The 14,671-nt window shown below is 39.9% G+C and overlaps 1 protein-coding gene across 1 annotated transcript in view; it reads left to right on the top strand.

Annotated features, from left to right (window-relative positions):
- CACNA1S (calcium voltage-gated channel subunit alpha1 S) overlaps positions 1–14,671 on the top strand; it is a 91,192-nt gene that overhangs the window by 74,799 nt on the left and 1,722 nt on the right. The window contains exons 37-43 of the mRNA XM_032217895.1: positions 1,127–1,228; positions 1,421–1,545; positions 3,116–3,244; positions 6,489–6,697; positions 10,651–10,718; positions 11,008–11,111; positions 11,910–12,029. Of these exons, the coding sequence (XP_032073786.1) occupies positions 1,127–1,228; positions 1,421–1,545; positions 3,116–3,244; positions 6,489–6,697; positions 10,651–10,718; positions 11,008–11,111; positions 11,910–12,029 (857 nt within the window). The remainder of the gene's footprint in view (positions 1–1,126; positions 1,229–1,420; positions 1,546–3,115; positions 3,245–6,488; positions 6,698–10,650; positions 10,719–11,007; positions 11,112–11,909; positions 12,030–14,671) is intronic.

Genomic DNA, 14,671 nt, shown 5'->3' with positions numbered 1-14,671 from the left:
AATGGAAAAGAACATTAATCACCTTATATACCAATAGAAAAATAGCTGACATAAAATCCATTACTGCACAATTACATAAGGCCAACAGTAGATGCTATAAATCAATAATAATTAATACCTTTCTAGTGCATTTAATCACAAGACCTCAACGAGTCAAGACTTCATCTGTCGTAAATTACAATAAGTAGTTTCAGTAGGGATATGTGCCAACACACGGCTGCTAGAGCTCTAGGGCTTTAAAGAGCCTGAGTTTTCAAAAAACAAATACTAGCAAGTTCATCCATGACTAGGATTATAGAAGATTTGAACCACCCTAATATTTAAATTGATCTTTAGTTGCAGCCTTATTTAAGTAAAACAAGCCACCCATTGCCATTGAAAGTTGGTTGGCCTCTAAATTTAAATAAATAAAGAAATTTGATATAAAATGCTAAATCATGAAACAGCCACATGCTAGTGGCAGAGAAGATATAGGGACACTTTGTTTCCAATGCTTCCAAAGTTTGGATATTCATTATTGGTAAAGAAAACCAGAGTTAGCCATGATAAAGGACTTTGAAACTTTATCTGCATTTTGAGTCATGTAATTCTGTATGAAAGAGCACATATACCAGGGTTGGGTTTCAACCGGTTCGCGGCGGTCCCTGCGATCCGGTTGGTCGTCGAACCCGGAAGTAAGTAACTTCCGGGAACGGCGAAGGGCCCCCCCCGCGCCCGCTCCTTACCCGGTTTTGCCGAATTCTGCGCTTCCACACATGCGCAGGACGCATACAGCGCCTGCGCGATCCTCCAGGAGCAGCTGGAGCATCGCACAGATGCTAGTACGCATGCGTGCGCTGTGCGTGTGCGCGAGGACGCCGCCGGCCTCGTTCCAACCGAACCGGTTGGAACGGGGCGAGAAACCCACCCCTGACATATACATAACTTTTTGTTCAAGGTTTTTCAAGCTCTATTTATCATAGTGTAGGGTTTCCTGCTTGGGAGCAGGATTGGACTAGCTGACTTGCAAGTCCCTTCCAACTCTGTTATTCTGTTATTCTGGTTTGATTTAGTTAAGCTACAATTGAACTCTGAATATTAAGCTATGTACTGGTATAAATCATTTTGTATGATGGGTGCTTTGTAGGCAACTTTGAGAAAGCCAATGAAGAACTGAGGATGATTATTAAAAAAATCTGGAAGAGAACCAGCATGAAGCTTTTAGATCAAGTCATTCCACCAATTGGAGGTGAGTCCTCAGACTATCAAAAGACTTTTGATCTTCATTTACATTTCTGGTGCTTGTGAAGAAGCTTTTGACTGATCTACTTATAAATTCTCATAAAATTTCATGTCTAGAAAGTAGCTTGGTACATGAATTAATATGTACTGTGCATCTCTTACATGATTACAATGCCTTAATTTGTATATATTCTTCTAGATGATGAAGTTACTGTGGGAAAGTTTTATGCCACTTTCCTCATCCAGGAGCACTTCAGAAAATTTATTAAGCACCAGGAAGAATATTATGGATATCGACCTAAGAAAAATGCTGTTGAAATCCAGGTAAATGGGAAACTGGTATGAGAAATACTGCATATTTTCATAACTTCTTAACAAGCAGAAATATTTCAACCTACAGTGGAGTGAGGGCTAGTGAAAATTTCTCTGTTCTGGCACTGGGCTTAAATTTGTATCCTAGGATATGTGCATGAATTATATGTACATATATGTTTTGAAGCTCTTTTAAGAGCTACTGTATGTACTAATATCTTTGAGAAATGTATTATGATTTCTTATCAATCTATCTTATTTCCTCTAACGGCTTATAATCAAGTCTTTCTTCAACACTATATGTTTGCTCGGTTCCACCACAAAACCGCGGTAGACTAAAGCGCGTGTGACTAAAGCGCGGTGACAAAACCGCACCGTCAAAACCGTGTGACTATAGCGCCGACAACAGCGCGCCGACAGAAGCGCGCTGTAACATAACCCTAAAAATAACCCTAAACCTAACCCTAAACCTAACGCTAAATCTACCCTAAACCTACCCTAAACCTACCCCTAAACCTAACCCTAAACCTAACCCTAAACCTTACCTTAAGTTAAATTGTGGTTCTGTCGGCGCGCTGTTGTCGGCTCGCTGTTGTGGGTGCGCTTTTGACCTCGCGGTTTTAGCGCCGCGGTGTTGTCGGCGTGCTTTTGACGTTCGCGGTTATGTCGTGCCACGTGTTTGCTCTGGTCTGAAATTGACCCTCCTTTAGGCAACATGTACTATACAGTATATGTGAGTCTATACAAACCTGAGCAAAGTGTGACGTATCATAATATTCTTAATTCCCTATCTACGTGGAGAAGGAATAAGTTATAAAACAATTTTGCTTTATTCCAAAGTTCTGATTTATGGTTTTATATATATAGCCAATCTGTCTTTAAATAAGTTCTAGAATTTGTGTTTCGCATGCTTAGCAATTGATTTAGAGCAGTATTAAGCAAACTAGATGCTCAGATATCTACTCATATTATCCCTTAACTGATATAAATAATGCAATGAGACTGTGTAGAGCTATTGGGAATCCAGAAAACCAAAGAAATAGTATTTCAGACTGATCTTGCTACATTGTAAAGAGCCTTAAAAACAATAATCAACATAACTGGGTTTAGAGCCAAGAGCTGGTGTTATTCTGCAGTCGTGTGATTTGTCCCGTCAGCAGTTGAATTACTGCTTTCTACCCCAATTGCTTTCTATCTTGTTGAGCCATGCTCAGAACTAGCAACAACACATTAGTTGCAGTGGTGTATTAACCATTAAGCAGACTAAGCCCGTGCTTAGGGCACCAGGCCCAAGGGGGCACTACAAAGTTGAGAAAGAAAAACAAAACTCAATGAAGATTTATACAGTATATACAAAGGAGGGGGGCACCAAGATTTGTCAGTGCTAGGGCACCAGTGAGCCTTAATCCGCCACTGACTGATTGCATTACATTTGTCCAATTGAGAGGGGATCAGGAGAATAAGATTGGGAGGAGAAAGTTAATAATTCTTGGAGGATATATAGTATCCGCTCCATCCCTTTCCCATTTTGGTATGAATGGGTCCTTCCAATGCTAAAAGATTCCACTTCACTTCTCATAAGGCTGGCTTAAGGACCATTGAAGAGGAAGCTGCTCCTGAGATCAAAAGAGCAATCTCTGGGGATCTGACTGCAGAGGAGGAACTTGAAAGAGCCATGATAGAGGCAGCGATGGAGGAAGGCATCTACAGGGTGAGTATAAGAACAGAAGGGATTAAGTGTATGGCAGATTTAAGAACAGATCTATTCTTTAATTAAAGCGGTCCCTTCTATCTACAAATTGCAGCAAACTGTATTTTTGCTGCTGTGACCTTTGCTTTCTTACAGATCATTCCCTCTTTCACTTTTGCCTTCATCCCCACATTAAAATCATTCATTGTCCAGAACATATACAGTTTCCTTGGTTATAAGCATCAGAATTATAAAGGACAGAAGGGCCTTTGCTCTATTTCTAAACTAGCTGGTAACCTGGAGTTGTCCAGGTATTTATTTATAGGGGGGAAATGTCCGGACCAAACATAATTTCTAATGTAGGATTTTCTCCCTTACCAGAGGGAGCCCCCTTGTGGAGTACCGTGAATCTGTTACCATGGCAACTCCACTGTGCTGTACAGTAGAAGCCATTTTACAGCAGTATAGTGGAAGCCATTTTAAGGCGCAACAGGCTATATCTTAACAGAACACATACACTGAGGGGTGTTAGGGGTGTCTTACCCACTACAATATTTGTTTCCAGAGAGTAAGTCATCTGTGTACCCAGTTTAGGGTACACACACACACACACACACACACACTTCATTCTGAAGAATAGAGAAGAGAAGGCTTCATGCTGTAAGCCAGTGGTAGTCAACCTTTTTCTACCTACCGCCCACTAATGGATCTTTCTTGATGGAAAAATTTCCTTACCGCCCACCAGTTTTTGCACAAGTGCAGAATATTTTTTAGAAAGGAGGGTGTTTTTTTTAAAAAAAAGAAATGTACGTACATTTATCTTTTTATTTCTACTTTATGCATGCTTATAATGTTTTTAACTTTATAAAGTTTAATTAGAAAACAATAAAGTAAATTGAAATTAGCTTTACTAGTGATTAATGAGATCTTTGAGGCTGATGCTGCAAGACTAAATATTTGATATCTGGTTCGATTTTCGTAAGGAACACTGTATTAGGTGCCAATTTTTATTAAGTGTCACCATAAAAAAAAATTCCTTTTCCTGCCTTCTTATTCTTTTACCTTTCTTATAGTATTTCACTATATCAAGGATCTCTTTTTCTCTTTTTAAATTTTCTCCTTCCTTTACTTATTTCTTTCTTTTATATTATAAGATAACAAAACTTAATTTATGAGCCAGAGTAAACACTGCTTACTCTCCTCCTTTATTTTATCCCCTTTTCTCTATTTTTCTTCCTTTTTTTGTTAATTTTTTTATCTTTTCCTTTTTATCTTCTTTTTTTTTTACCTTCCTTAGGGCAATGTACAAAAGTAAGGCTGAGCTAGTTAGCCCACTTATTATTATTAGCCAACAACAATTCCCTCCTACCTATAACTTTTCTTCTCCTATTTTGCAACTGCTCTGTTCGGCTTCTGCCTGTCCCTGTTATCCCCTCCTCCCCTTTCCCTTCCCACGTGTTTGCTTCTCCTATTTTCCAACTGCGCACGTTGGTTTATTGATGCGCCTGGCCACTCGCCCAAAAGGAGGTTTTAACCTCTGAACTCCCTACTGCCCACCTGGAATCCCAAAACGCCCAATAGTGGGCGGTAGGGACCAGGTTGACGACCCATGCTGTAAGCAATCCTTCTGAGGTAAATGAATATCTTTTTGCAAAATATTCAGATGCATGCATACTTAACAGTACACAACAGAGGTTTAGTAAACCTACCTAACCTGAACACTCCTTATGTATGGATGCATACATGCACATCCTTCTTTGAAGTTAATAGAAAAAAAGCACATTTTTTCTGCATCAACTTCATTTTTGGTTACACTAAAATATGACTAAGAAAGAAAATCCTGACATAAATTTAAATGATTATTAAAGTACTGCATTATATTTTATTAGCAACACAATTTGCAATTCAGGAGGATCATCAAAGATCTATCAATAAATTCTTCATAAGCCCCTACTGGACTGGTCATATTGATATTGAAGTTTTGATTATATAATTCTATTTTTATTAATTCATAAACTTTGTAGATCACCTAGAAGACTTAACTGACGAGACCATAAAATGCCACACAAAATCATAAAGAAATTTACCAAATTGTTTACTTCAATTTTATCTCCTAAGATAACATATCTTTCTCCACTGTGGATGCAATTGCATAATTTAAAGTCATCATCATCCAATCCTATAGCTTGAAAGATCTGATACAGGCTTAAAGGAAGGTAAGGGTGATTCTGCAAATTCTGAGACTCACTTTGCTCAATCACTCATATCAAAGTTGGAGAATTTTTCAATTTTCCTTGCAAAGTTGACAGGGTGAAGTTAGCTATTGCTGTTAAATTCTTTATTTGCACTTTTCACACCCGTTTGGTCTCTTTGTTCTAAATATAGTTTTTCTATATTGAAAATTCCAAGTAGCTTCAGAGTGTAAAATTTAAACCTGGGTCTCCCCGTAAGGTTGACCTCCTATCACAGCACTGCATCATTTCTCAGAAATAGGCAAAAAGAAAACACTTCGATTTCACAATTGTGAAATGGGTATGAAGAAGCAACTTTTCTTTTAATCATTTTAAATATACCATGGAACTTGTTTTTTGCTGAGCCCAACAACAGATGCATACAATGTGATAGGAAAAAAATTATACACAAGTTGTGAATCTCAACGAATTTTGTATCATGCTAAAAAAATTCCAAGTAGCATATTTAAAAGTGACCATGACTCTTCAAAAGTTCAGCAAGGTGAAAGGTGCACCTGGAATCACTTGGCTTTATTCTACAATTTTGCTCAAAATTGTTCTCTGTTGTTACTGACAAAAATTATTCACCACAAATTTGAAATTGATAAATTGAACTTTCAGGCAGTGAAATGATATGAAGGAACACACACACACACACACACACACACACACACACACACACACACACACACATGCTGGTCTTGTTGTATTTGGGTCTTTTCCAGTGTAAGATTGAGATTGTCTTGGCAACGTTTCGGTGAGGTCTCACTCACCATCCTCATCCCCAACAAGACCAGCATACCTACACCCGTGAAAATCTATGAAAACATATATATTATATATGTTATTTACATATTATATATGTAAACATTAAAACACCTTTAATATAACATGTAGCTTGAGCCTTAGCTTACCAGAAGTGTAATTTCTTAAGTTTCTTCAGTTTCAGCTTCTTCAGTTCTCTGTTGCTGAAACACAAAATGGCTTTAGGAAAAACAAGGTGACTATCTTCGCCCTTTCTCTCTTAAATTCAGAGAACAGGGGGCTTGTTTGGCCAAGTTGAGAACTTCATCGAGCCCAGCAGCCCCCTTCCACCACACATGGCAAACCAAAGACCTCTGCAGTTCACCGAGATGGGTAGTGAAGAATTAGATTCCCCAGTATTCATTGAGGACTTTCCACCTGCAAAAGGCACCAATGTGAACAACAGCAACAGTAATGCTAACAACAATGCAACAATACGGTAAGAATTAAAGTTGGGATAAAAAAAATGGGAACAGTAGTTAGGATCAGGATTCAAAATTGGATAGTAATGCTCATTTCAGAATATTTATTTATTTATTTATTTATTTATTTATTTATTTATTTATTTAAAGCTTTTATATGCCGCCCAATCCCAAAGGACTCCAGGCGGCTTACAAGAAAATATAAAAAACATAACAACAATATAATTTAAAACAACAGTCATCCCTCATAAATTCATTCTAGTTGGGGCCGGACCTCAACAGTGAGGTCAACAGCCCCAGGCCTGCCGGAACAGCCAAGTTTTTACGGCTTTCCTGAAGGCCATCAGAGTGGGTATGGTCCGGATTTCCAGGGGGAGCTGATTCCAAAGAGTCGGAGCAGCCACCGAGAAGGCTCTCCTCCGAGGGCCCGCCAGCCGATATTGTTTGGCCGACGGCACCCGAAGGAGGCCCAATCTATGGGATCTTACTGGTCGCTGGGAGGTATGTGTCAACAGGCGGTCTTGAAGGTATCCTGGCCCTAAGCCATGTAGGGCTTTAAAGGTGATAACCAACACCTTGAATTGAGTCCAGAGACCAATAGGTAGCCAGTGCAGCTCACGGAGGATAGGTGTAACGTGGGTGTACCTCGGCACACCCACTCTCACCTGCGTGGCCGCATTCTGAACTAACTGCAGTCTCCGAACGCTTTTCAAGGGTAGCCCCATGTAGAGCTCGTTACAATAATCCAGCCTCAAGGTGACAAGGGCATGAGTGACCGTTCGAAGCGCATCCCGATCCAAATAGGGCTGCAATTGGTGCACCAGACGAACTTGGGCAAAAGCCCCCCTGGTCACAGCCGACAGATGATGTTCCAATTTCAGCTGCAAATCCAGGAGGACTCCCAAATTGCGAGTCCTCTCTGAGGGGCATAAATTTTCTCCACCCAGGGTTAAGGATGGACTGTCCAAACAGTCCTTCGGGGGCAACATCCAAAGCCACTCAGCCTTATCGGGATTGAGCACAAGTTTGTTCGCCCCCATCCAGACCCTAACAGCCTCCAGACATCAGCACATCACGTCCACCACTTCACTGAGCTGGCAAGGGGCAGAAAGATATAATTGAGTATCATCAGCATATTGATGATACTTTACCCCATGCTGTCGCATGATCTCACCCAGAGGCTTCATGTAGATGTTAAATAGGAGGGGGGACAGGACCGAATCCTGCGGCACACCACACTCGAGGGGCTTAGGGGTCGACCTCTGCCCCCGACCAACACCGACTGCGACCTGTCAGAGAGGTAAGAGGAGAACCACCGTAATATGGTGCCTCTCACTCCCACCTCCCCCTAACCTCCCCCAGGCGTCGCAGAAAGATACCATGGTCGATGGTATTGAAAGCCGCTGAGAGATCAAGAAGCACGAGGATAAAGGAATATCCTCTATCCCTGGCCCACCAGAGATCATCGGTCAGGGCAACCAAAGCAGTTTCCGTGCTGTACCTGGGCCTGAAACCAGATTGAAAGGAGTCTAGATAATCCGTTTCATTCAAGGTCCGTCGGAGTTGAAGCGCCACCACCTTCTCAACAACCTTCCCTAAAAAAGGAAAGTTGGAGAAGGGATGATAGTTTTTCAAAACAGCTGGGTCCAGGGAAGGCTTCTTGAGGAGGGGTCTCACCACTGCTTCCTTTAATGGTTGCGGGAAAAACCCCTCCTGCAAAGATGCGTTGATAATCATCTGGAGCCAGCCTTGTGTCACCTCTCTGCTGGCCGAAACCAGCCAGGAGGGGCACGGGTCCAATAAACAGGTGGAGGCACTCATTGCTCCCATGGCCTTGTCCACTTCCTCAGGGGTGACAAATTCAAACTCATCCCCAAAAATCTGATTAAGACTAGCCCTCGGCATCTCGGCTGGCATTGCCCAAACGGAGTCCAGGTCTGTCTGAATCTGAGTGATTTTATCCGACAGAAACTGAACAAACTCCTCAGCTCTTCCCTGCAAGGGTTCCCCCACCTCCTCATCTTTCAGGAGGGAGCAGGTCACCCTAAACAGGGCGGCTGGGCGAGATTCCGTGGACGCAATAAGAGCGGAAAAATGTGCACATTTTGCTGCCCGTATCGCCACTAGATAAGTCCTAATAAAGGCTCTTAATAGTGATCGATCAGACTCAGAGTTACTAGCCCTCCAACGTCGCTCTAGGCGTCTCTTTTGGCGCTTCATCTCCCGGAGTTCCTCGGTAAACCAAGGTGCCCTCCTGGATCTGCTGCCACGGAGAGGCCTCAAAGGCGCAATCCGATCCAATGCTCCAGCCGCCTCACTATTCCAGGCAGCGACCAAAGACTCAGCCGGATTGCGGACAAGGGAGTCAGGTATCTCTCCAAGCTCCCTCTAAAATCCCTCTGGGTCCATTAGGCATCTGGGGCGGAACCACTTAATCGGCTCCACCTCCCTGCAATGGGGGGTAGTGTCCTGAAGTCAAGCCTCAGCAAGGAATGATCTGACCATGACAAGGGCAAGGTCTCTATTCCCCTTAAATCAAGATCACGTCTCCACTGCCCCGAGAGAAATACAAGGTCAAGCATGTGTCCTGCCATATGAGTCGGACCCTGAACTACCTGGGTCAGGTCCATGGTTGTCATGGAAGCCATGAACTCCTGTGCCCTATCTGAGCGTTCACCGAGAGACGGCAGATTAAAGTCCCCCAATACCATAAGTCTGGGGAACTCTACCGCCAACCTGGCTACTGCCTCTAGTAGTACAGGCAGGGCTGTCATGACGCTGGGAGCTGGGAGGCAGGTACGTCAACAGCAAGCTCAATTGAACCCTTAGGTCCAACTTCAAGAGGAGAGACTCACACCTCACAATCTCTGGGGCAGGGATCCTGCAAGGAACTAACGACATTTGGACGATAACTGCTACTCCCCCACCCCTTCCTGGTGTCGTGGTTGGTGGAGCACCTAAAACCCATCTGGGCACATTTCTGAGAGGGGAACACCCCCCTCCTGGCCCAGCCAGGTTTCGGTTATACATGCCAGGTCTGGAATAAATAATTAGGTGGAACCTGGAATGTTTTAAAGGTGTCCTTTTCCAAGCCATACAGGATGAAACAGAACAACAGCCTAACAGATTATGTAAAAGAAAAATAATGTTTTATGAAAAGGACTCCGCATTTACTACAAAAGATATAAATCAGGTTGCCTTAACCAATATTTCCAGGAATCATTTCCAGACATTATAGGTTAGCTTAATGCTCTCTCTGTCTGTCTTTGGAGTCTGCATATGTTCTATGGCTGGTTACAAAGACTAAAGTTCATCACCAAAGATTTATGGCCAAACTCAATTAGGGCAGTTCCTATTAGGGACTAGTAATTAATTAAAGAACACAAAGTAGGAAAAATAGTTCTGGGAACAAAAGGATATAAACAGTGGAACAGAAGGATCTCTTCTGACACTATTGCTTCATTTATTTTTTTAAATTGGGATTAGCAATGAAGTGGCCAAAACTGTTGATGATTTCAAATTATTATTATATTATTAAAGCCAAAAGAAACAACAAAAGCATTCCAAAAATATTTTTTCAGACTGTGGAAGTTATTGTACAATTATAACAACTATTTTAGTTCAGTATAAATAGATGTAAACTGATGTCATATGATTGTGCAGTTCTTACCATGGTTTCACCTGAATTCAGCCATTCATAGTCAGTTTCTGGTAATCAGATTTTAAGGCACCATCATGTTTTGTAAACTGGTAAATCACAAATGGGCAACTTTGCATCAATTATCATAGATATACAAGAAAACAAATGATAAAATGGAAACGACCATCAGTATCTGATAGGGTCCCAGAAGAGTTTTCCAGTATCCCAGGATAGTTTGTTACATTTCACTTAAAAGCATTATCAAATGATCACTAATTAGTTGGTTTGAATAGCATACTAGGATTTAATCATCAGTGTTTTGTTTCACAGGATGACATATGAGAATGAATTGAATGACCAGAAGATGTTACCGCCATCTCCTCATTCATCTCACCTCAGTGAGTTCTGCCAACCCTCCTTCTGTGTGATACACTCTTTCTTGTCCAAATGATGAAAGACTGCCCAAACCAGGAGATTTCCACTACAGGATTAGTCTCAAATTCTCTTGTTTTTGTGGCTGGAAGATAATTGTTGCTGTAACAAAATGATCCGCATAATGCATATATTTACATATTTCTAGAACAAGAGTTATTAGCCTAATAAAAACATTATGTCATTTACTTGTAATTTAGCTATGTATCCCTATTATCATTACATCTTTTTTTTTTGTTTTCTACTTTCCCCAAGTCAAACAATGTTCTATTCAAAATGAAAAGCAACAAGACAAAATGAGCAAATTATCAGCAAACAATGTCAGGTGCTCTTCAAAGCGACAATTTTCTACTCAACAGGTAAATGTAAACTCAGATTGTTTAAGTTTTTTCACACTTGATTAACTTATCCACATTTAACTAGAAAAGAGACTTTCAATTTTATCAGCAATTGACCATAATGGATATGTGAGTAGTTACTTCACTAGAATATTTTTACTTTGCTCAGATGTAGCTTTTTCACAATAAAGAGAAAGTAATAGAATTTATATAGTATCGTATTACCCACCATTACTTTCTCTATAATGAAGGTTTTATAAAGCTGCTTTTAGCAAAGTGTCCCTTATAATACCTGTTAAAGATTACTATTTGCAGTTTTAGTCCACGTTATTGCTTACTGTTAAGTGAAGAGTAACATAATATTACCACTTAAACAGACATTCTGAATTGCCCATAATTTTCAGTTTTTCATCTGACTTAAAGAAATATTCTTTCTGAGTAGCAAAAAAGCAATGTTTCACCATATAAAAATGAAACTATGAAACATAATGGGAGAAAATATTAGAGGAGTAACTAAAAATAAGAATTTAGACTCTTATAACAAGATATTTTTCTATTGCATTGAACAGGTTGCAGTAAAAGGAGCATAAGCTCCGAGCATTTTTGTGTATATCTGGGAAGTATAAACAAAGTATTTTTTCCATATATATTTTTCATACATTGTTTATAACTCAGCAACTTGAACCACAATGCCACATTTAAAGGGATGGGGGGAATAGTTACACATTGCATTTTTCAGGGTTTTTCTTAAACTATGGCAGTGAAGTCAAAGGATTTCCATGCAGATAGTTTCATTTTTTTAATCTACAATTTCTCAAGAACATTGTCACTCAAGATGCAGATCATGGTGAAGTTTTATCATCTACACGCAACAGTGGAGAAAGCACTTCAAGGAACCCAGAAGCCCCAACTCCAGCCACTCTTCAATTCATTCAAGAGGTACATCAGTGTGCAAATAGTTGGGGTCTGTATAAGATTAAGGATATACAGTGAATAGGAATATAATGATTGGGTTCATGCATTACACTAAGCCATAATTTGCTCATCTGTTGCTTATTAAATAAACCATAACTGGTTAAGTTCACCCAGATTTTAAACCCTGACAAGCTGCAGTGCCTGACTCTGAATAACAGATTGAGATATAAACTATTGTGTATGAATCACAGTAGGTGGGATCTAGTTTAGAAATGACAAATGAGGTAGGATTGGTTTAAAATGTCAATAATTTTGAAGCAGCTCTACCTTGATTAATTTTTTTAAAGTAGCTACCAGTATGTCATGCCATATAAAACCTCAAATACATTTTATTCAAGAGCAGACAGAGTTGGATTAAAAAGCCCCAGCTCATTCTTATATTCAGGGGCATTGAGGAGGGAAATTGCATAGGATTTATTAAATAATCTGTTAAAATTATGGAATTTTAATATGCAACAGTTCCTTCATTAAGCATAAATTGATGGCAGGGGAAGCTGGTGGTTTTTTTTTTCTTTTTCCAAGATCATAACTTGAGAGAACATAACTTGAGAGAACATAACTTGAGAGACAGAGATTCTTCCCCATTTGCTTCACCAATCTTTAGACCAATATTTCTCAATTTGTGTGGACTTCAACTCCCAGAATTCCCCAGGCATTGCACACATCTTAAAGTTGCTGAGGTTGAGAAACACTAGTCTAGACAAAAACTATGAGCAGGCATGAATAGGTATGTCAGTATCAAAGTGAACATATTCCAATTGTGTTTTTCTATGACTCTTATGCTAAACTGTAGAATTGTGAGGTTTTCAGAGCTGGTTTATATTGGAATCACTGTTTGAGAATGTGAGCATGAATACAGCACTTCTCTACAATTCATTAAAAGCATGACAACTTTTCCCCAGATTGTGTGGCTACTTTAAGAGAGACTCTGCTGCACTTATGTGATGTGGTGCTGCAGCAGTAGTGAAATTCAAATTGTTTACTACTGGTCCTGTGGGCGTGGCTTGGTGGGCATGGTGTGGCTTGGTGGGTGTGGCTTGGTAGGCATGGCAGGGAAGGATACTGCAAAATCTCCATTCCCACCCCACTCTGGGGCCAACCAGAGGTGGCATTTGCCCGTTCTCTGAACTACTCAAAATTTCCGCTACCAGTTCTCCAGAACCTGCTGGATTTCACCCGTGTGCTGCAATCATGTATTCTGAACCACCTGTCTTGAACTGAATCTGAAATATTGCACAGCCTCCTTAATAGGTATTATAGGAATCACCTGGAGGACACCAGATCAACCTAGCTAAGATATTGATTGAAAATTCCTGGAAGCTTTCCAAATACCTAAGGAAGCTCTATGTTTTATGAATTCGGTTTCCCTTCAAAAGGCTGACTAAAAGTCAAGATTGACTTTTATGAATCCCAGGGAACCACCCGAAAACTATCCTATAAAGGATAAGATTCCTGATATATTTTAGTAAATGAAATCTATGTTTTATTTTGAACTGAAACTGACTCGTTCTGATTTAGTGCTGCTGAATTCTTTAATAAATGAACAGAACCAGGTTGGGAGTTGATCTATCCTTCTGCCTGGCCTGCAGAGTGGTCTTATCCATATAATGGCTGCTAGGGTATATGCTGCCTTAGTTATAAATCTCATGAGTACTGTGGTGGCATTTAATTGTTTTCTGAAATATATGACAAAAAAATCCTATTTTATGGAATGGAAGTATAGATGCCTCCGATTGTTAAAAAAAGGTTGGATTTTGAAATATTTCTGTCTCATAAAGGTTTTTCTATATTTTTAAAATTGATATAACAGGACAGTTGCAGTCTGCCATTGCTCTTAATTTTTTTCTAATCCATAAACAAAGGAGAATTCTTCCTGATCACAGGACAGCATTCAGCCTTCCATGGTTATTGTGAAGTACTACTGGGGGAGGTGGGATTCTGGGAGTTGAAGGGGCATGCTGCCTGGGGAATTTGGGGGGGTTGAAGTCCACACATTTTTAAGTTGCCAGGTTTGAAAAACACTGGTTTAAAGTAAAAATTGCCCTTTTTGTAAGCCAACATTGGTTGTCTCTTTTTCTTTCACTTCCCAAACACTCAATTCTGCTAGTAAAGAGATGCAAATTGGATTTACACATCATATTAATACATAATAGTAAGCCTTTGGGGGAGGGGGCTTAGCATGTATTAACACAGGCATTGTAGTGAACTCAAGAAATCAAATTAAAATTAATCTGATACATTTGCTATACAACATGATATGCAGTAACAGAGGAATAAGAAATGATTATTTGGTTGTAGATAAATAATATGTATATAATTAAATACAATGTTATCATATGAGGATGCTTACAGAAAGATTTTTTTTCTTTTTTTACTAAGTATAAATATTAAAAAAGAAACCATATTGAAAAAATGGAGAGGGAATTGGAAAATGCGCCCAAGGAGAATAATTAACTGAAGCGCTAATGAGAGAGTTTAACATTTGGGGTGCTTAACAATATATAACTATGTAAAATTAGTATTAGTTAAGCGGGAAACTTGAATCCGGCTCACACTTTGTCAAAAAAATAGGCTTTTTGGGTGTGTGTGTCAAACAATGGAATTTT

The sequence above is a fragment of the Thamnophis elegans genome, chromosome 5 (genome assembly GCF_009769535.1).
Source record: "Thamnophis elegans isolate rThaEle1 chromosome 5, rThaEle1.pri, whole genome shotgun sequence".
Lineage (NCBI taxonomy): Eukaryota > Metazoa > Chordata > Lepidosauria > Squamata > Colubridae > Thamnophis > Thamnophis elegans.
Note: the sequence above shows the minus strand (reverse complement) of the source record. Positions and strands in the feature narration are given on the sequence as shown.